The 23,131-nt window shown below is 36.4% G+C and overlaps 1 protein-coding gene across 6 annotated transcripts in view; it reads right to left on the bottom strand.

The window, feature by feature from the left end:
* NBEAL1 (neurobeachin like 1) overlaps positions 1-23,131 on the bottom strand; it is a 142,506-nt gene that overhangs the window by 10,209 nt on the left and 109,166 nt on the right. For 5 of the 6 annotated variants that reach the window (XM_079782313.1, XM_079782312.1, XM_079782316.1 and 2 more), the window contains 12 exons: positions 21,913-22,022; positions 17,444-17,561; positions 16,042-16,139; positions 11,657-11,773; positions 10,654-10,743; positions 9,350-9,459; positions 6,603-6,775; positions 5,323-5,417; positions 3,506-3,622; positions 2,692-2,853; positions 1,894-2,042; positions 468-603 (listed from right to left, as the gene is read on the bottom strand). In XM_079782313.1, the coding sequence (XP_079638439.1) occupies positions 468-603; positions 1,894-2,042; positions 2,692-2,853; positions 3,506-3,622; positions 5,323-5,417; positions 6,603-6,775; positions 9,350-9,459; positions 10,654-10,743; positions 11,657-11,773; positions 16,042-16,139; positions 17,444-17,561; positions 21,913-22,022 (1,475 nt within the window). Of the gene's footprint in view, positions 1-467; positions 604-1,893; positions 2,043-2,691; positions 2,854-3,505; positions 3,623-5,322; positions 5,418-6,602; positions 6,776-9,349; positions 9,460-10,653; positions 10,744-11,656; positions 11,774-16,041; positions 16,140-17,443; positions 17,562-21,912; positions 22,023-23,131 lie in introns of those variants that run through there. The other variant, XR_013814091.1, reaches the window with a different exon arrangement.

Genomic DNA, 23,131 nt, shown 5'->3' with positions numbered 1-23,131 from the left:
AAACAAATTTCTTTATTCATAGAGTGACAGATGAAAATTGCCAAATGTGTGCTTTCAACCATATAATAAGTAACACTCGTGAATACTACTAATTTTAACCCCTTTTTTATTGCCCTTTGAAAAATTACATTTTTAAAATTTGTTTATCCATATATATATACTAGTATATATATTTAAATTGATTTCAGAGAAGAAAGGAGAGGGAGAGAGAGATAGAAACATCAATGATGACAGAGAATCATTGATCAGCTACCTCCTGCACACCCCCAACTAAGAATCGAGCCCACAACCAGGCACGTGTCCTTGACCAGAATCGAACCTGGGACACTTCAGTCTGCAGGCCAACGCTCTATCCACTGAGCCAAACCAGCTAGGACTATAACAGACATTTTTGATTCAGTTGGAATGAAGAAGAACCAAAGAAATCCCCCAAATTACGGCAAATGAAATTCTTGACTAGGTTTTACCTCAGCTGGCTTGCCAACACCCACTATAATCAATTTGCCATCTTCTAATCCTACCAGAATATGGCTATATTCTTTGGTTACAGAAACACAATGGATAGGCATTCTCATGGATAATGGGGTGACGCTGGGATTCAAACTAAAAGAGAAATAAAAAAACACACATAAATACATGGATATGTAATAGATCCTTAGAATTTTATACCTGGAAGTTAACTTAATGATAATCTAGTTCTGTATTTTAATTTTAGAGATGTGGGATTTAGGTTCAGAAAGTCTGAGTGCCTCACACAAGGGTCCACATTTATAGCATTACTTAAAATACTAAAGAGATCTTTTCTTTATTTTCAACATCTGTTTTTCTTCTAACCATATATATGAGCTCTTATTAAATGATGGTTATCTTGCTGATTAACAAGTTAAAGTTGAATAAGAAGGGTAAAAGCTCAAAAAATATAAGTGGGGGGATAAGGTGAATAAAATTGGTCTATTTACTTTACCTTAAAAGATATAATATGTAAAACATATAAATATAGTATGATAAAATAATACATATTTAAAATTTCATATGAAATATAATAAACCATTAGGAAAAATTCACAACTTTTATAATTAGAGAATAAAGAACCTTATGATGTAATGAATATTTTCTACACTAACCTGCTAAAATAGCCCATTGATTTTTCTAATTTGGAATTTTCTTAAAAATGCCCTGAAAGTAAGGTTGTAAAACAAAATGTTGGAACAATATTATTGGAGTGCTCTATCACAGAAGAAAGATAAAAATGAGAAGGGAAATACAAAAACAGAAAAGAGATGTTGGTTATAGAAGTAATTCTGATTGAATGCAGTAACATAGAACATCTTGGATCAGGAAATAATTTAGAAAAAAACGGTTTTTGGAAAGGCCAAAACAGTTTGAGGAATATAAATAAGTTTCTTTATAAAGAGAAAAAAGAATATGTGAGCATATAGGAAACATAAAACATATCCACTATTCAAACTTCCTTCTCCTTCACTGCATTAAATAATAAGATTCTCCACCAATTTTATCCACACACACTTAATCATAAACAGACATATTAGCCTTTAAAATACTTCAGTTTTACCACAATTTAAAAAATATTTTTAAAAACCCTAACTTTAGTTTGTGAAAATTCAAACTGTAATTGGACAAATTTCCAAATCTATAATCCAGGGTTGGCACTTCTGGGCTATTAAAAAAAAATGTTAATTGTGGTAAAATACACATAGCATAAAATTTTTACATTTAAAAAAATGCACATCTATAATTTACTAATCCAGGAATAAATTAGCTTCATTTTTTTCATAGTTACTAAAAAAAAAGACATGTTCATAATAAACTATAAACCAAAATATTAGAAACCTTAGAATAATGATTTTCACTTCAATAAATATTATTATTTACCTGTGGAGATCTCTTATTGACAGAAACCCTTGTAAACTACCCATGACAATGTGTTCTCCAATTATACATATATCTGATACTTGTTCCTTCAGGACTTGAGATCCTAGACACTTTCCATTTACAGAAAACAGATGCAATGCATTCTTATCCTGCAAAGATTAGATGAAGAAAATTTAATTATCTTAATTTAAAACTGAATTTTAATACTGTTAATTAAAACTATATAACAGAATGATTATTAGGTTTAAAATATTGGAATAAACACATAGTTATATTTTAAGAGAAAGTGTGTAGACAATATTACTCAAGTGATTTCAAATCAGACTGCCAAGTAAATAAATACTAAGTAAGAACTCTTACTCCTTCAAAAGAATTAAAACCTCATCCAGTAAAACACAAACAAACAAAAAAAAACCCCTCTACATTCTTAAAACAAAACAAATAGATTCTCTTAATTTTTTAAAAAGCTTTATCACTGCAAGTAAACATATAAAATTCATGGTTTGTATATTTACACCCTGCCTTGGCAATAAGAAATTATTACATAACCAGAAATTATTTTTGAAATAATATATTATGTAGGCCAATAGAAATCCCTAAAACAAAATACAAACATAAGGCCAAGATTGTGATAGGGTAAGGTAATTATAAGGAATGAACAAATTGAATGATGAAAGGAAAACACATTCTTTTTAAAATATGGTTTTCTTTCCTCCCTCAAAATGTTTCATATATATAATGTGGGAAGGAAAAAAACAAGCTTATAGTCAAGCCTTATTGCATGAAACTGGTAGATACCTTGAGGGTGGTCTTTTCTTCAATGCTGGAGTAGATGACAATATGTCCTTCCCAGGATATGGCCAAATTGGGAATGGTCAGGAGCAGAGAACTCTCACAAGGTGGTCGTAAAGTCCTCAGGTACTGACCTTTCTGAATAGTATGTATAAGCACTGTGCCATCCTACACAAAGAAAATATTAGAAAATGAAAAAGAAAAAGAAAAAGAAAAAAGACACCAAAATAGAAAAAAGAAAAAAGAAAGTAGACTGGATAAATATGGGAAAGGAACTGAGAAAGTGATTATTCCACCAAGTACTTGAGGAAAAATTCCAATCTTAAAATTTCAAATAGTATTTTATTTCATAAAATGCCCTATTATTCTTAAATAATAAGAATAAGTAAATTCCCAAAATAAAATTGTCTCTTTAAGTTTGTTCTTTCTGCAGTTTTCTAGTTTTGCAAAGTCCTACACATAATAAAAAAGTTCTATACTTTTATCAATTCCCCTACAAAAAATTTAAATATAAATATTGCTCTACCCCTGGCCAGGTTGCCCAGTTGTTTGGAACATCATTCTGTATACCAAAAGGATGAGGTTCAATTCCTGGTCAGGGCACATACCCAGATAATAGGTTCCATCTCCTGTGGGGTGTACATGGGAGGCAACAGATCAATGTTTCTCTCTCACATCGACCTCTCTCTCACTCTCTCGACATTTCTCTCTCTTCCCCTTCCTTCTCTCTCTAAAATCAATTAAAAAACATATCCATGGATAAGGATTAAACAAATATTATATATAGAAAAATTAGCATTTCTTAAAGGTGAAATCTTACCCTTGATCCTGACACTGCCATGTCAAGCTCAGTGCTGATGCCGACACTCAATACCTCATCAGTGTGTCCATAAAGAATCTGAAAGGGTTTAGATGCTAAACCCACAGGAACACCTCCCTAATATTAAAACAGAAAAGCAAAGGTAATTGCCTTGTAGACTACTTCCTACTAAAAGATTTTATGTTGTATTTAAACTGTCTAATTACAAACTAACATTGCAACTAGTTCTAACCACTGATTGTGTTCACATTACTCATTCTTGTTTCTCCTTGGGTTCGAAAATTACTCTCAATATTTGGTAGCTCAAAAATTGAAATCTGAATAGTTTCAAAGTTGATTATTTTGGATTAATTTTAACAGGTATATTGTTTGCCCTTTTCTACAAGTTTATTCTCCCTTCACTTCAAAGAAATGTTTTCTATTATATTTCTCAACACTTTCTCTTTTTCATTAATTTGAGTACCTATTTAGGAACATCAATTATCTTTATGTTGACTTTGCTGATTTAAATAGTAATCACTCTTTATCTAATAGCTTTAATTATTTTGTTTTTTACATTAATTCTATCTTCCATGCTAACATTATTTTTAGTCACATCAAATCTGATCCTTACTATTTCTGCTTTGGATTTAGTATATTTGTAATGACATTGGTTTGGATCTCAGTTTGATTCTTTTGCAATTTCCCTTTTTATCTTGAAATGATATTTTATAATTTAATTTCTGAGGTTTTATTTTATTGAATATTCTTTTTTTTATTGTTGACACTATTACAGATGTCCCCCATTTTACCCCCCTTTGTACACCTCTACCCAGACCTCGCCCTCCCCTCCCTCTGGTCCTCACCACACTGTTGTGTGTGTCCATGGGCTATGCATATATGTTCTTTGGCTATTCTCTTCACGTTCTTTCATCCAGTCCATCCCACCCACTCCCCTCTGACTTCTGTCAGTCTGTACCATGTATCCATGAATCAGGCTCTGTTTTGTTCATCAGTTTATTTTGTTCATTAGAATCCACATGTAGGTGACATCATATGGTTATTTTTCTCTCTCTGAGTGACTTATTTTGCTTAATAATCTCCAGGCCAATCCATGCTGTTGCAGAAGGTTAAGAGTTCCTTCCTTTTGACAGCCATGTAGTATTCTATTGTATAAATGCACCACAGCTTTTTTATTCACTCATCTATTAATGGACACTTAGGCTATTAGATTTAAGTCAGATTTAAACACTTAGGTTTCCAGATCTTGGCTATTGTGAATAATGCTGCTATGCACACAGGGGTGCATATATTCTTTCTGATTGGTATTTTGGAATTCTTAGGATATATTCCAAGAAGTGGGATCTCTGGGTCAAAAGGCAGTTCAATTTTTAATTTTTAAAGGAAATTCATACTGTGTTCCCCCAACAGTGCACTAGGGTTCCCTTTTCTCCATATCCTCGCCAGCACTTGTTTGTTGATTTATTAATGGTAGGTAGCCATTTTTGCAGGTGTTGAGGTTATGTCTCATTGTGGTTTTAGTTTGCATCTCTCTTATGATTAGTGACTGAGCATTTTTTTCATATGTCTATTGGCCATCTGTATGTCCTCTTTGGGGGTATTTGGAAAATAATAGGGGATAAAAGGTAAAGAATCAGACAATAAACCTAGGAGAAAATGTAGTGATTTAGGACAGGACAGAATGTGGGCAAAAGAATACAAAGGAGCTCAGATAATCCTTCAATGCCAGAGAACAATTCACTATTCTATTAGAACATTTCAACAGCATTCCCAGGGTGAATCTCTGACCTAAACAGAGTATTTAAATGTGTAACTACCTGTTGTGTTATTTGCCATATCATACATGTAGTATCTCTGGAACCAGAAATCAAATGTATTCCACAGTAATCTGTAGCTAAACAAGTCACAATATCTGCAAGAAAAAATAAAAAAGTTAAATTAAATTGCTTGGTTTTGCTGGAACGGAACAGGCAATTTTAGCTTATGCTCAAACTATTACTAAATCAGTTGCTCTAAAGGAGAAATACAGAACTGGCTTTGGGAAAGCATCGGGAAGAGTGACACAGAAAGTCAGCAGTATTAAAATCACATACGAGAGCTCTCTTTGGGGCCACCCTTCTTTGAGGGTGAAGTGTAGACATAGGGCAGGGAAATGGCAGCAGGTCTGGTAGCTTGAAATGAAGCCCCAGTAAATTTTGATATGTTTCTCTGCTCTCTCATCCCCATTCACCGTCTATTCTCATTTGGAACTGTAATCCTATACAATATGTGACCTTAACCAACATAGTACATATTATACCAGTGATGGGCAACCTTTTGAGCTTGGTGTGTCAAACTTCGCCAAAAAACTGAGCATAACTTGGGTAGTGTGTCACTTTGAGGAAAAAACATTATTTCGCAAATGTTTCATCCTCGGCATGCGGCGCCTCAGCGGCCACGTGTCATCAGAAATGGCTACGCGTGTCAGTGCTGACACGCGTGTCATAGGTTCGCCATCACTGTATTATACCATAGATTCTCAATATAAAATACATTCTTTCCTAAATTGTAAAAATCTGAGCTCAGTGATATCTTAGAAGTCATTGGTACAGAATTAATAGCAGACTCTATTCCCTTTCCTATTAGGCTTATTAGGGGAAAATCTACTCATTTTATACTTATATTGAACACTAAGACACTAAGAAGTACCAGGTTAAAGAACATTCAACAATTTTACCTCTTTCATGTTTTACTATTAACAAAGTAATAGGACAGTTGATGTACTATTCAACTATGACAGATTTTTTTTCTTACCATTTTGTCTTAAAATTCGTATTTCTATCAACAAATTTTAAAGAAAAGACTTTAGCCTAACATCTTTAAGATACTATAAAGCTGTATTTAATTTATATGGTGGTTAATATACCCAAAATATATTAGATACTCTTAAAGAAAGCATACAATATACATAACACTGCTCTATCAAAAAGTACACTCAGCTTCAAAGGTAAAATGTAATGTTTTTTTCTAATAAGTATGTACTACTTTTTTTTTTCCTTTTATAGTTAGAAAAAATAGAGACATTTTGGGGTTGGGGGAGAAAAATGTTAATGCTTACCCATATGTCTGATATTGTGTGAAATAATTTTGCCTTTTGTAAGTGACATCACTTGAATGCTATTATCCCAGTGTCCAGCACTGAAAAGCAACTTCGCATCATGTGACACTATAAATAGCTTAGAAGTGATCTCCAGCCCTGGAGCAAAAGGACCATTCAGACTACGCTGAGTTCTGTAAACACAATTAAATATTAGACTTTTCCTTTAAAGATCACTTAGACTTAACTATTTTTTTTAACATCTCTAAAAAAGAAATAAAAAATGTCTGTTCAATCTTCAATTTGAAATGTCTATTAATAAATGATTAAGACTTTCAGAAAATACATTAATCTTACTTTATTTATACTTTTCATAAAATAAAATTTTATATAACAAAGCCTCAAGGATTAAGCATAAATAAATTGAAATTGGTAAAGGTGTCAAAAAGATTTAAATCTTGCTTTTCAAAGCCAATTTTGTAAATATTAGCCTCAGAGTACAGGTTTGTCAATTTTGTAAATAGTAGCCTCAGAGTACAGGTTTGATAAAAGTAGGTTTACAGTTATAATACACTAGAAGCCCGGTGCACGAAATTCGTGCACGGCGGGGGGTTGTCCCTCAGCCCAGCCTGTACCCTCTCCAATCTGGGACTCCTGGAGGGATGTCCGACTGCCCGTTTAGGCCCGATCCCACCAGGATCGGGCCTAAACGGGCAGTCGGACATCCCTCTCACAATCCAGGACTGCTGGCTCCCAACTGCTTGCCTGCCTGCCTTCCTGATTGCCCCTAACTGCTTCTGCCTGCCAGCCTGATCACCCCCTAACCACTCCACTGCCATCCTGGTTGATGCTTAACTGCTCCCCTGCCAGCCTGTTTGCCCCCAACTTCCCTCCTCTGCCAGCCTGGTCACCCCTAACTGCCCTCTCCTGCAGGGTTGATCACCTCCAACTGCCCTCCCTTGCAAATCTGTTCCCTCTCAACTGCCCTCCCTTGCAGGCCTGGTCCCTCACAACTGCCCTCCCTTGCAGGCCTGGTCCCTCACAACTGCCCTCCCTTGCAGGCTTGGTCCCTCACAACTGCCCTCCCTTACAGGCTGGGTGCCTCCCAACTGCTCTCTCCTGCTGGCCATCTTGTGGTGGCCATCTTGTGTCCACATGGGGGCAGGATCTTTGACCACATGGGGGCAGCTATATTGTGTGTTGCAGTGATGATCAATCTGTATATTACTCTTTTATTAGATAGAATAGAGGCCTGGTACAGGGGTGGGGGCCAGCTGGTTTGCCCTGAAGGGCATCCCGGATCAGGGTGGGGTTCCCTTGGGGCGTGGGGCGGCCTGAGCGAGGGGCCTGTGGTGGTTTGCAGGCCAGCCACGCACCCTGGCGACCCAAGAGGAGGCCCTGGTATCTGGAATTTATTTTCCTTCTACAATTGAAACTTTGTAGCCTGGAGTGGAGCCAAGCCTGCTGTTCCCTCTGGGGCGGCAGCTATTTCTGTGGCAGTTAATTCACCTTCTACAATTGAAACTTTGTTGCCTTAAGCAGGTGGGCCCGGCCAGGGTGTGCGGAAAGCTTTGCTTCCCCTGTTGCCGCCGGCAATCCTGGCCTGCTCTCTCAAGCTCCACTCTGCCGCCATTTGTTTGAATTTGTTTACCTTCTATAATTGAAACTTTGTAGCTTGAGTGGAGGCTTAGGCCTGCAACGGCTATGGAAAGCTTGGCTTGCTCTGTTACCTGGGAAACCTTGCTCTCTGTGGCTGTAGCCATCTTGGATTGGGGTTAATTTGCATACCCACCCTGATTGGCTGGTGGGCGTGGCTTGGCTGGTGGGCGTGGCTTATGTAGCAGGGTGATGGTTAATTTGCATATTACCATTTTATTAGAGAGGATAATATAATTAAAAATAAAACAAGAATATACTCTGCCTGTGTTTCATGTACTCACAACAGTAAACCTACTTTTGTCCACCCCTGTATAAAGATAAGATCAGGAAAGTCAGAAATAACTGTAACTAGGATCTACTAACACAAAAAGATAAATATGTATCCAACAATAAATACCCATGAAGATCATTTTCCATTCCAACCAAAGAAAGCATATGGGTTTTATCTGTTTCCCACTGAAATACCTGTGCCCTTAGTCAATCTAAATTCTGCAGAACGACACAAAGAAGTGATTATACTTCAGTGTGTGTTATGGATAATGAGGGCCAATTCTGACCCTTCATTCAGCTCTAAACCTTTATTATTCAGTATTAATTTACTGACGGTATACTTTGGGCAAAGCAAAATAGTACTAAGTCCTATGTGGGATAAGAAGGAAAAGACATTGACCCTAATAAACATATAGCTAAAATAACTCAAGAGTAAGGGAGAATTCAACTGAACTTAGAATGTAACCTTTGAATATTTTAAAAGATAACTAAGGTAAATAATAAAGTCTTATTACACAAAACATATTGAGGTAAAATTGAACAATAAAAATAATTACAATTAAGCCTAAAAACTATTCCCAATAATTTGTGCTTCTATAATGGTATGATAGAAATTATTTAGTCTTTAAGCTGGTGTCAATTCAGGGGAAGGGAAGAAGGAAAGATAGAAAGGAGGGAAGGAAGAGAGAAAGAAATAAACGATAGAGGAAAAAAGGAGAGAGGAAAGAAAATCTGGATGTATACAATATTACTTTAAAAATAAAACCAATCAATCAAGCTAGTTGTTTTTCTAGGCAATAAGTATTATACCTGATTTATTTAAATGTTCATTTACTTACTTTGGATTTGTCACAGTTTGATCCTTGAAAAATGTAAAGTAATTAGAAATGTTTCTGTCATAAGGCAGCCATCCATGGGTTCCAATAACATAATTCATGCTCACTGTTATCTAGAAAAAGAACATATGAGAGGAAAATTTAATGAGAGATTAAAGAAAGCAACAGAGAATAACCAAATGCTCACGATATAATCAGAAATAGAACTTATGATGAATTGTTAAGATCTCACAGTCAAAGTGAATATTTTCTTTTAAAAATGAAAATATTTTTGCCCTAGCTGGTTTGGTTCAGTGGATAGAGCGTTAGTCTGTGGACTGAAGGGTCCCAGGTTCGATTCTGGTCAAGGGCACATGCCTAGGTTGCAGGCTCAGTCCCCAGTTGGGGGCGTGCAGGAGGCAGGCAGCCAATCAATGATTCTCTCTCATCATTGATGTTTCTATCTCTCTCTCCCTCTCTGAAATAAATAACAATATATATATTTTTTTAAATGAAAAGCTTTTCTCCCCTATGATTATAAAAGTAGGAGATTACCAAAAAGGAAAATCAGATACCTTTAAAAAAAATACAGGTATTAAATCTGAAAAATCACAAGAATTCTACCACTCAAAAAATACTATTATTATTTTTGTATCTTTCACAAACTTGTTTTTTTCTGAGTAAACATATAATATGCATAATTAGAAAAACAGGTCTAATTCTGGAATCTCTACTGTTCACTCTGCTGTACTCCATTTTTATAATTTCTAAGAGACAAAACTGGAGTAAGCCAGACCTAGGTTTGGTACACATGCCAGGGTCCCAGATCCCTTACTTGCTAGCTCTGTGACTTTGAGCAAGTTACTTCCAAGTTTTAATTTCTCATCTGTAGAAGAAAAATAATAATACTGCTCATTCTACAGGATATTTAGGTGGACTAATTGACAAAATTCATTTAAAGCACTCACTAGCATGTGCTGCAAGTAAACCATAATCAATTCTGTATTACTTCTCATTTTCATAATTATTACTGCTGAATGATAAATTTTAATACCTAAGAAGATGTTACACCCTATTTTTCTTATACAAAATTTTCTCATATTTTCACATATTTATTATTCCAGATAAACTTTAAAATTATAGAAACTACTTAAAATAAAAGCTATATAAAAAATGAAAAATTCATTTCTATACTTGGCCAAATTCTATAAAAATTTTCTCTCTTTTTTTTAAAGGCTTTAAAATTTTTTTTTCACTTTCTCATTTTTTTGGTAAGTTGTAATAAAATATACATATATGGCAATGTGCAAAAGGTATAATCTACTTACCAGTAACTCAGGACTGCCTTGAGACATAAAAGAACGAGGCTGATTTTTGGGGACAATGGCCTTTATTAGTGGAATACCATCACTAATTCCCTAAAAAATACAGGAGAGAGGTTTAGTGGCTGATTCTGTTTATCTTTATTAGGCACTAATGATTGAAAACTGTTTCTGTAAATAAGAATGAACCCTGTGATACAGTATTTTACTCTATTAAAATATATTTAATTTAAATGTAGGAAAGATATTATATACCATATTTTAATGGCATACTTGTAACTTCTGAAACCCATCACCTTCTTGTATTCCACTACTCTGCTGTTCCTTTAGATGTAAATTTCAAGGAACATAGCCAGAGTCTATTATGCGGCCCTTTAAGAAGTTTACCAACCTCTGCTGTATTACATGCAAGTTACTGCTTTTTCTATATACATCTCTGAAAGATTCTTATTAACTTTTTTGCCAAAAGATTTACTATTACCTGTCCTATCCAAATTCATAGGTACAAATGCATTTCATAACCACATTCTGAATTATTCAAAGTAATTTAGTATGTATATTTAAACATTTAAATTTGAAGGAAATCTTTCAATTACATCATTATCTTGTTTTACCCGACTACTCCTGATATTAGCAATTAAAAATCTGACTTATTAGTCCATATTTTTTATACATGAGCAGACATTATAATTAAGAGTTATTTTACACTCCCTCTATCATCATGTCAATTGACAGAAAGAGCAATTTAAATAAAAGTATTTATTCTTCCTTGCCAGGAAAATGTGAAATAGAAAAAACAAGCCAAGAGGAACAGTTCAGACTACCATTCAGTAGCAAACAAAAGCTTTCAATAAGATTGTTTTAAAAATCCAAGAACAGATAATTCAGAATTATTTACTACTTTGAATTAAATATTATAATCCACTCCCTACATTGAAGAGTAAAAGGAACACTGAGGTGTATAGAATGCACAGAGAAAACTCTTTGACATTACCAAGTTGGATATTACCTCTATAAAAAATGATTTGAGTTCAGAAAGGTGTTGAAATAGGTTTAGGGTTGAAGTCTCGGTTTTGGTCTGCTTCTGCATTGCTTCCTCTGCTGATAATCTAGGAGGGTGTGGTTCCTTTAAAATAATTTTAAGGAAAAATAATTTCATAATTATATTAAAACATCTCTCACTGTATTCCTCCAGACATACTGGGCTCTAGCTATAATAGATTACATACCATGCACTATTGCCAATTCCAGGTCATTGCTCAGACTGCTCCCTCAGTAGAGTTCTTACCATCTTCATTTCTAGAAAACTCTGCTTCTACTTTAAAGTTTTTCTTACAGGTATCTCCCTAGATATCTAAGTCAGAATTAATTATTCTCATATTATTTTCCTGAGCACTTTATTTGATATTTTATTTAGCACTTATTTCTATATTGGATTACATATACTTGATTTTATCTCTGTCTTCCTAAATTTTGGTAAAATTAAATGCATTATTCAAAAACAAAAATTATAATATGGGCGAATCTTTAATTCCTGAAATAAGGTAAAAATGTCAATACTATCAGAATCAATTTATAGATATTACTGCATTTCTTTTCAAAAAAATATTCTTAAGGTTAATGTAAGAGACATAGAACAGTATTATCTTTATAAATAAAAAAAAAATGACAAATCAAGTTAACATTCCAAAGGCACAGTTAAAATGCAGAATAAAATTTTATCTAAAAGGGATTCTTCTATCTCCATCACAAAATATTAGGTTATAGGTAATAGATGTGACAGCTATAGGTACTTCAATATTTAACTCAATTATTCACTTTATTTTTTTTAAAAAAGGTTGATTTTTGTGTCATTTTTGTAAAGTAATAAAGACAAATTAGCACTACTCTTATTTTAAAAAAATTAATGGTGCAAAAACATTAAAGAATCTATTTCAAAGCCCAATGAAGTGTTCTGTTTTATTGTTACTTTTGCCTTCTGTTTCAATCAACAGGTAAAGAATAAAGCACTGACTTTAAATATGACTATTATGTAAAAATCAATGTTGGAGGCTTTAAATAAACTGTTGCTAAGGAATAATAGCCATTATAAAATTTAGTCTGATAATTGAAAAAACAAAAGTACATCAATCAGCCAGAGTTTAGACCACTATTGTTGTAATAACTGGAGATTTCAATTCAATGAACATTTACTGCACACATAACATATATCAGAAAGATACAAAATAATGAAGAGAAGGTTGCTGCTTTTATATGTTTACTAGAGGCCCGATGCACAAAGATTCATATACGAGAATGGGCCTTCCTTCCCCTGAATGCCGGCACCGCTTTCGCTCAAGCCGGAGCTGCCTTTCTGACTGTGCTCCAGCCCAGAGCTGCCTTTCCACCTTCCCATACTGCCCAGAGGCCCAGAGCGTCTAGGGTGGTGAGGAACGCCTGCGTTGTCGCCATGGTGACGAGGCAAGCGTCTTGCCCCGGCTGCTCAGCGCCTGCATATGCAAATTAACCCACCATCTTTGTTGGGTTGATTTGCATACTTACTCCTGATTGGCTGGTGGGCATTGCAAAGGTACAGTCAATTTGCATCTTTTTCTTTTATCAGTGTAGATAATATAGTGAGGCAAAAAAATTATATAAAACTAAGGAAGAAAGTGTCAAAATTAGGATATAATAACAGCCCAAAGAACATGAAAAAGAGATTTTGTTCAACAAGGGAGCTTCTAGCTTAAATTCAGAAGAAATATGGCATGGTAGAGTCACGTTCTAGTTGTGTAAACTTGTAAAAACTATCTGATTTCTCTAAGGTGTTGTAAGCTAGGTATTATTTTATCTGAGACCTGGCTTCACCATCTGAAAAATGAGGATAATTAGATATTTATTGTGAGAGTTGGGTAAATCACGTAGCACTGTGCTTGCATTAAAAAATAAAAAGACATAATAAATAGTATATTATTGTACCATGGCCAGTGTGGCTCAGTTGGTTTGAGCATCGTCCTGTACATCAAAAGGTGGTCGGTTTGATTCCAGGTCAGAGCACATACCCAGGATTCAATCCCTGGTCAGGGTGCATATGGGAGGCAACAGATCAATGTTTCTCTCTCACATCAATGTTTCTCTCTCTTCCTCTTCCTCTAAATTCAAATTTAAAAATTAAGTATATTATTGTGTATTCCTCATTTCTAAATTCATATATTAACAAAGAACAAGACATCTTTGAAAACTAACACTGGATTAACTTCTATGAATCCAAAGCTGTACGCAATCAGAAAGACAATTTAACTTCAGATACTAGTATGGGAAAAGATATATAGTAATATTTATATGTTTTATATTCTACTAGAGGCCCAGTGCATGAAATTCGTGAATGGGGGGGGAGGGTTTGTCCCTCAGCCCAGCCTGCACCCTCTCCAATCTGGGACCCCTCAAGAAATGTCCGACTGCCCGTTTAGGATCGGGCCTAAATGGGCAGTCGGACATCCCTCTCACAATCCAGGACTGCTAGTTCCCAACTGCGCGCCTGCCTGCCATCCTGATTGCCCCTAACCGCTTCTACCTACCGGCCTGATCACCCCCTAACCACTCCCCTGCCAGCCTGATTGATGCCTAACTGCTCCCCTGCCAACCTGTTTGCCCCTAACTGCCCTCCCCTACAGGCCTGGTCACCCCTAACTGCCCTCTCCTGCAGGCTTGATTGCCCCCAACTGCCCTCCCTTGCAGGCCTGGTCCCTCCCAAATACCCTCCCCTGCAGGCCTGATGACCCACAACTGTCCTCCCTTGAAGACCTGGTCCCTCTCAACTGCCCTTCCCTGCTGGACATCTTGTGGCGGCCATCTTGAATCCACATGGGGGCAGCCATCTTGTGTGTTGGAGTGATGAGCAATTTGCATATTACTCTTTTATTAGATAGGATAGAGGCCTGGTGCACGGGTGGGGGCCAGCTGGTTTGCCCTGAAGGGTGTCCCGGATCAGGGTGGGGGTTCCCTTGGGGTGTGGGGTGACCTGGGCGAGGGGCCTGTGGTAGTTAGCAGGCTGGCCACTCCCCCCGGCCACCCAAGCGGAGGCCCTGGTATCTGAGATTTATTTATCTTCTATAATTGAAACTTTGTAGCCTTGAGCGGAGCCAAGCCTCCTGCTCGCTCCATGGCCCCAGCCATTTTTGTTGGGATTTATTTATCTTCTATAATTGAAACTTTGTAGCCTTGAGTGGAGGCTTGGGCTGGCCAGGGTGTGCAGGAAGCTTGGCTTCCTCCATTGCCAGGGAAACCCAACCCTTCTGCTTGCTCTGTGGCCGCAGCCATCTTGGTTGGGTTAATTTGCATACTCGCTCCTGATTGGCTGGTGGGCATGGCTTGTGGGTGTAGCAGAGGTATGGTCAATTTGCATATTACTCTTTTATTAGATAGGATAATTTGAGTTTCAGGACTGGGCTTGGGCTGGTTAAGTGCCCTTTTTGGGCAGATGTCAGCTACTAAAAAGTCTTATACATAGACCAAGTCCCAATATAAGGACTGTTTTAATGACATAACCTAACTGGTATTCAATTAAAATAAAGGAGGGCCCTGGCTGGTTTGGCTCAGTGGATAGAGCATTGGCCTGCAGACTGAAGGGTCGCAGGTTTGATTCCGGTCAAGGGCATATGCCTGGGTTGCGGGCTCGATCCCCAGCAGGGGTCGTGTAGGAGGCAGCTGATCAATGATTCTCTCTCATCATTGATGTTTCTATTTTTCTCCCTCTCCCTTCCTCTTTGAAATCAATAAAAATGTATTTTTTAAAAATATATTTTATTGATTTTTTTACAGAGAGAGAAACGGAGAGGGATAGAGAGTTAGAAACATCGATAGGAGAGAAACATCGATCAGCTGCCTCCTGCACACCCCCTACTGGGGATGTGCCCACGAGCAAGGTACATGCCCTTGACCGGAATCGAACCTGGGACCTTTCGGGCCACAGGCTGACGCTCTTATCCACTGAGCCAAACCGATCAGGGCTAAAAATGTATTTTAAAAGAATAAATAAAATAAAATAAAATAAAATAAAATAAAATAAAATAAAGGAGGGAGTAGTATCTCATCTAAAAGGGAGCCTTCAACCTCATCCTTTTCTTTCTCAGAAATAACAAAATAAGGTGATTGGCTTTCTGAATAAATAAAATCCTCCTGGAGATTTAAGAGTAACTGACTGTATATATGGATTGACTGTGATATTTTGTTATTTCAAAACAGAAACACACATTTAAATCTATTTTTTATTAAGGGACAATTAATTTTTCTCAAATTCTAAATAATTTTGATATAGGGTTTTAAATCATCAAAATCCTTGAAAATACTGGTAGTATAACTCCTTAGCAATTAATTTCTAGACTTTTTATATAATCAGTAACTTTTATGGCTTACCTTTAACAGTTGACAAGGTGTTTGCCCAAAATTATTAATCATCCCTTCTAAGGCTTTTCTTTCCTTCTCATCTGTTAAGGCATCTAAATCCACAGCTCCTAAAACCAGGAGAAGTAGTCAACTCACTACAGAGTGAAAATAAATCGGTAAGCCACACAACTGAGTAATATATCAGAGACTGATTAGCATATTTTCATCAAATTATTATTCCGTTCTTTAATTTATAAAACATTTTAAGGGTAATGTTTAAAAAACAGTAAAATATCAAAATTAAATACGTAAAAGAATACATTTTATCCACTATTTAGAACTAAAATATTTTAAACAAATTTAAGATAGTCCATAAAAGTTTCTCTAAGAAAAAGCAAACTATACTCATAGTATACCGAATTGTTTTCCTCATCATAGTCAGGATGAAACAAATGTAATAACCACATAAAAATACTGGTATAACCCTATATGGCCAGCATTGCTCAGTGGTTAGAGCATCTGCTTGCGCACTGAAGGGTCTTGGGTTCGATTCCTGGTCAAGGGCATGTTGGGTTGCAAGCTTGATCCATGGCCTCAGTCGGAGTGTGGGTGGGAGGCAAACAACTGATGTGTTGCTTTGCACCGATGTTTCTCTCCCTCCCTCCCTTCTACTCTCTAAAAAAAATGGGGGGGGGGGGGGAAATGGCCTTGAGGAGGATTAACAAAAATGCTGCTATAAATTACTGCTTATCTAATAAATGTTGGGGAAGGTGACATTATGGTTAACTGATTATTCCCAGCCATACCTAATATGAATTGTTAATGGCTAGTAATTGGCCAAACTAGGTCGGTCTGATTTCTATGCTCCTAACTATCATGCTATATACTACCTCTCTACAAATTTTTATAGAAGGAAAACATGCTTGTCTAGTTACAGAAAGTCATGTGGGCTCTGCTATAATTCATATAACTTCATACTATTCACAATCTTTAGAACTATCAGTTCTACTGAAGGATTAGAAAAGGACTGCTTAGTATGACTTTCAAAGCCCTCAATAAATGTTCTTGATCCTGAGCTAATAAACATTAGAATGTCATCATTATCATTTAATGAATTATTATTTGTAATTCTAAAGGTCTTTTTTCAAAGTCTGCTAAAAACTTAATACTAAATATCTAATGTAAGACCTGACTGAATAGGAAATATCTGCCAGAGATCAAAAACTTTTATGCCACCAATAACTGACACTTATAATTAGATTTGCATATATACTCTTAATTACTATTTTTTACAAAAGGATATTTATCTTTCAAATAAAGATTTTTTAAAATGTAGCTTTATCATGTTAAATGGTTATGTCCAAAATATGTTATAAGCACATATTATACATTTTAGCAATATAATACAAGAGAAAAAGTACATAGGTTTTACCTTCATAGCTACAGTAATAGAAAACATTGAGTGCCTCCACTGCGGCTGGCCCCCTCTGTTTATAGCCAAAAATTAGATCTATCCATTCATGAAGATGAGCAGAAACATATTCAGACTCCTAGAAAAAGAACAAATAAGTAATTAATATAAAATACCTTCCAAGTACAATGTAAAGATGGGTCCTTTAAAAAAGTAAGAGTAAATTAAGCATTTCCACACAAAATCTTACCACTGTAAATAAAATTATCTCAAAATCAAGTTTAATAATTATTCATCATCTACTATATATATTGAATATACTCTATCTTGTTCAATGTAGACAATGTATTTATTACTATTTACTACATATGCATCTCCTAACTAATGGTGAAAATAAAATACATCTAACAGCCCAAATATTAATGACAAAAAATTAATGATGGCTCTGGAATGCATCTTTGTTGTAAAATTTCCATTGAAATAGTTGTCTAAAATTCAATTCAAGGAAATAATAAAACTATGGTGGGGAAGATGAGAGATTCTGCAAATCACTCCCTCCATCTCATTCCACTAAGAGGTGGGTGGACTGGGTGGCAGGCAGAGGCTTGACGGATCTCCTGGAGCCTCTAAGATGGCTTAAAAGACAGTAAGGAAATTGTTATTGGAGACAGGAGAAAAAGGACTCAATGTTTTAGTTACATGAAAAGCATAAAGGGTAAATAATGAACTCCTGGATCTGGGGATGAAGATTTCTAGGCAGAATATTTTAAAGTGATGATTGGTTTCTTTTAGCTGTCTGTGATAAAATATGGGAGGAATAAGATGATTTGGTCGGGGGGAAAACTGTTCAGGTTTTAGCATAATTTAAAAAAAATATAAAGCAAGGTCATGCTGGGTTCAAAATAAAATTATTTCTCATTTCCAGAGTCACTAGAGAGTAAATATTCCCAAAGTAAACAAATGGCCTAAATCAATGATGAATCCATGTCACCAGTAAAATATGGCCTCAGGCAAAAGTTTAGTTCAGGAGTGTGGCTATCAAACCATCTGTTGAGGTCTTTCCCCCTTATAGGCACACTCAAGAAAATATAGAGTATCTTAATTAAGACTGTTAGAGAGAGAGAGGAATAGAGAAAGAGACACAATAATTCAAAAATGGAGTCACTTGTGCAAACCAAGACTTAATATCTAAACTCATTGCAATTTCATCCTATTCCAGTCAAGCTTTAACCAGTCAATCTGGAATTACCTGATCAGCACTAGTGAGGTAATTTTCATGACAGACCCTTGCCTTTCCCCCAAAGGAAGGTGAGCTGCCAGAAACAACCCATTCTATGTTAGACTTCCTTTTCCTGTCCCCTTCTGCCTACAGAAGCCTTCCATTTTGTACAGCATCTGGGAACTCCTGTCTAGGGTAGATAGGATGCTGCCCAAATCATGAATCATTGAATAAAGCCAATTAAGTCTTCAAATTTACTGGGCTGAATTTTGTTTTTTAATGAGAATCTTAAGGGCATTTTCACATAGAAACCTCTCATTCAGCCCAAAGTAATATGGAAGGTTTTTGTCCAATAGAATTGATGCCTATGAAACCCAAAATATTTTAAAAGAAAATTTATTAATTCAGCCTGAAAAAGATAGAAGCTGTTCAAAAAAGAAGAAAGACCTTTGACTTTCAAGTTACTATGGTTAAGAAAAAGGCTGACAAAAATACTCATGTAAATAATTTCATTTTTTTAATGGAAAACAAAGAATGACTGTGTGGGGGCGGTTTCAAGAGCCCAAGGGTAGAACAAAGGAGCCATAAAGAACCACTCAGGGAATAGCACTGGATCCTAATAAAGGAACTGAGATAATGTTCCCGCTAGAATTCTTAATAGTTACAAACTAGTTACTGCTAGGTGCCTCTTGTTTTCTCTTCCTTTTGAATGAGAAAGTCTATCAAATTCTGATCTTGTCACATCACTGTTGTTATGTGAGGGCAGATAACTTGTTTCTTTACTTCAGTCTTCTGATCCAAGAGACACAGCTGAATAGTTTCATCCCCACATTTAGATGAATAGTAAGTTTCTGGACTTTAGATCTCATGCCTTAATGCAAGGATCAGCAAACCGCTCCTTGTGTGCCAAATCTTACTAGCTGCCAGATTGGTAGGTTGGTCCAACACAGCCACACCCATTTACTTTGCACTTCAATGGCAGAATTTTGACACAGACCTTACAGCCAATGAAAATATCTATGTATATAAAAGCCTAATATGCAAAGTGTCCCCCTGGGAATTCGACTGACCAGGAGTTCGATCACTTGCTATGATGTGTGCTGACTACCAGGGGTGGTGTGGAAGGAAGGCAGGCCCCGGCTGGCAGCTGGCAGCCGAGGAAGAGAGGCCCTGGCCCGCAGCTGGCAGCCACTAGGAACCCTACCCATGCACAAATTTTGTGCACTGGGCCTCTAGTTTATTATACTGTCCTTTCTGAAAAAAGTTTAAAGATCCATGTCTCAAAGAGATGAGACTCTGGGGGCTCTTGAGAAGAAATATGTGTAATTTGTATGTTGGAGGAAAGTGAATAATTTGTGGCCTGAGGGCAGACTAGTAGATTAGGGATGGTTGCAAATTCTTTCTCACTTGCACCATTGAGAGGGGGAATTTATTTTCCCTCTTTTTGAATCTGCACTGATCCTGTTTAACGATTATAAGGTGGCAGAAGTGATGCTGTGACAGTTCACAACCTCAAGTCATGAGAAAATGGGGAAGCTTCCACTTTTGCACTCAGGGGAGCCCTGAGCTGCCATGTAAGAAGTCTGGCTACCCAGGTAGAGAGACCACATGGAAAGGCGATATCCTGAGACCACATGGAGAAGGAGAAAAGTCCAGCATGCCAGTGTCTCAATGAAGCCTACTTGACTCTAGCCTTAGCTATCATATGACTCCAAGGGCATGAGAACCTCAAACAGGACCAGAAGAATTATCTAATTGAGACCAGTCAACTCACAGAAATGTGAGAGATAATAAAATGACTACAGATTAAAGTCACTACATTTTGGAATAGCTCATTAGGCAGAAATACATAACTGAAACACAAACTTCTAACATCTTATTAGTAAGGAACATGCTTCCCTGAAATCCTGGACCCCTATTGCATGTCATCGATAATATAGAGGAAAGCATCTGAGAAGTTCCTGGTTACCTATAAGAAACAGATTCTTTTACAGAGTTGCCTTATTCATGCATAAGTTTATTGCTTACAATTATTATAATCTAATCCTGAATACTGTAAATTTGACAAACTATATACTAATGACAAGCAATGTTTCTAAGTATTGGCCTAACTAGTTTTAGAATATGCAACATTTCAGTTTAAATAGAGAACTAGGTGGGCTATTGCGGGGAGAAGGGGGAGGGCACATCTCCTGCAAGATAAAATACGATATCAACATTAGCCTCTCACTAGTACTTCGATTCCAAAGTGAAAATTTAGCTAAAAATCCAAAGTGAAAATTTAGCTAAAAATTAGTAACATTTTTTAAAAGTGGCATTTAGGATTTAGCTATCCTAAAAACTTATTAAAATCCTTCAGAGAAAACAAAAGTGTACTGATCCTTATATTAGATTTGAAAAAAATGTGGGAACTACAATAAATCAAACTACACCAAGCCTGGTGACTGAAATAGTTTCACATACAACAGGCAGGTACCTTACAGAACTGACATTTTTTTGCCATAGATCCATGGGACTTGACTATACTTTCCCTACATCTGAACATTCATCACCCTCAGAATAAATTATTATATTATGCAAACATCATATATAATAGATTAAAAATTAATGTAGAAAAATTATTAACCATTTGCATTCGCTTGCTTTTTTCTCGATTCCTTTATTCTAATGCTAACCGTGTCGAGTCACACTCGACATCTGAGTGCAAAAGTCAGATACACTTAATTCCATCCTCTGGAAAATACATACATCTTTATCTTATTAATCTTGTAGAGGGCCCCCTGGGAAGACACATGGACATTCTTTAGATTGCTGAGCCCAAGATATTTGACAGAGTCATGTCAGTTGCACCCCGCCCCAGGAGTGCGGAGGTGTTGTCATTTCCTGGCTTAACTTTGTCTAGGTTCCGGAAGAGGGCTTTGAGATGTGGAACCAGTCTAGCACCGGAAAAGAGGAAATGAAATAGACCTGGGCCCTCCCAAGCTCCTTTAATCTTAAGTTTTCCAGTGAACCCCCCTTGTATATGGGAGTATAAATAAATGTGCTGTGTGGCTCAGGGAGTCGTCTGTCTCTCCAGCAGAAGAGGTCAGCGACCCACCCGGGACCCAGCTTGCATCTACTTCTGTGTCTCTTTATTTCTTTATTTCTCAATCCCTGGACGCCTCTATCAAGAACCAGTTTCATCTCTCTCCGTGCTGGCCATGGAAAAGGGAGATCCCCGCCGCATCAGGCCCCCGCAAATCTCTCTAATAACTAAACACAAAAATCTTACCAGAGCTTTCCTATGTTTATAGATGAAATCTTCAGCTGACTTAGCCCATTTGGGGAGAATGACATCATTTACTAGTTCTTTGGAAACTTGTAGACGACCCAGGTTAAATTCTAAGACATATAAAATAAAAATGTATCAAGTCATTTTAGATTTAAGTAAATCAAGTAGAACAAATATGAAGGAACATTCCTTAGCAAAACTGAAGGTTTTTCTTCTTTCATTAAGAGTGAAAAGTGAGAATCAAGTTCCCTTCTTAAAGGTAAATCAGATTAATAATTGTGGGTTTTTTTTTTTAAGTAATATATTTTATTGATTTTTTTACAGAGGAAGGGAGAGGAATAGAAAGTTAGAAACATCGATGAGAGAGAAACATCCATCAACTGCCTCCTGCACACCCCCTACTGGGAATGTGCCCGCAACCAAGGTACATGCCCTTGACCGGAATCGAACCTGCGGTCCTTCAGTCCGCAGGCCAACGCTCTATCCACTGAGCCAAACCGGTTAAGGCAATTTTTTATTGAAGGAAACTTAAAGCTATGAACAAAAACTTAACCTGAACAAAAATGCACGATTAAGTGTTCTTTTTTTTTTAAGTGTTCTTAAATTTAAAATAATTAATATAGTCACTCTAATGGTTAATGTACAAAATATAACCTTAGAGCTTTTTTTAACTCATACATTAAACTCACTTTAAGATTTATACTTGCCTTATGAAAGAAAAATATTTATATACCAATATTCTAAGTAGATACTGACATCATAAAGATTTGCTCATATAGTTAGAACCCAAAAATGAAATTTTCTCATTTATAAAGTATGGGAAGGAAACTGTGTTAACACAAAAGACCTTCATAAAAGAAGCCGCCTTAAATATCAGTGTGTCTCAAAGTATAAGAGTTTAATGTCATAGGATGACAGGACACACAGGGTCTATAGCTTTGTCAACCCAACCACTGTACAGCAGATAGTGTCGGCCACCTGATAGCCATTCCTCATTTTGTAGCAGAACCTGGATTATATTCAAGTTGTCCATCCCTGCCGTATAATTCATGCCTGTTGCAGGTGACTGGTATAGGGGTTGGTATATGACCCAGCTCTGGAGAATGAGGGGACGTTATAAGAAGGTTTCTCGCTCTTAAGAAATGACACAATTAACAATCTCACTTCTTCTAAGACATCATTATGTCTGCCTATGATACCTATAACTGCTTTAGTCATT

This window comes from Cnephaeus nilssonii (assembly GCF_951640355.1).
Source record: "Cnephaeus nilssonii genome assembly, chromosome: 10".
Classification (NCBI taxonomy): Eukaryota; Metazoa; Chordata; class Mammalia; order Chiroptera; family Vespertilionidae; genus Cnephaeus; species Cnephaeus nilssonii.
This window is presented reverse-complemented; position numbering and strand designations above follow the sequence as displayed.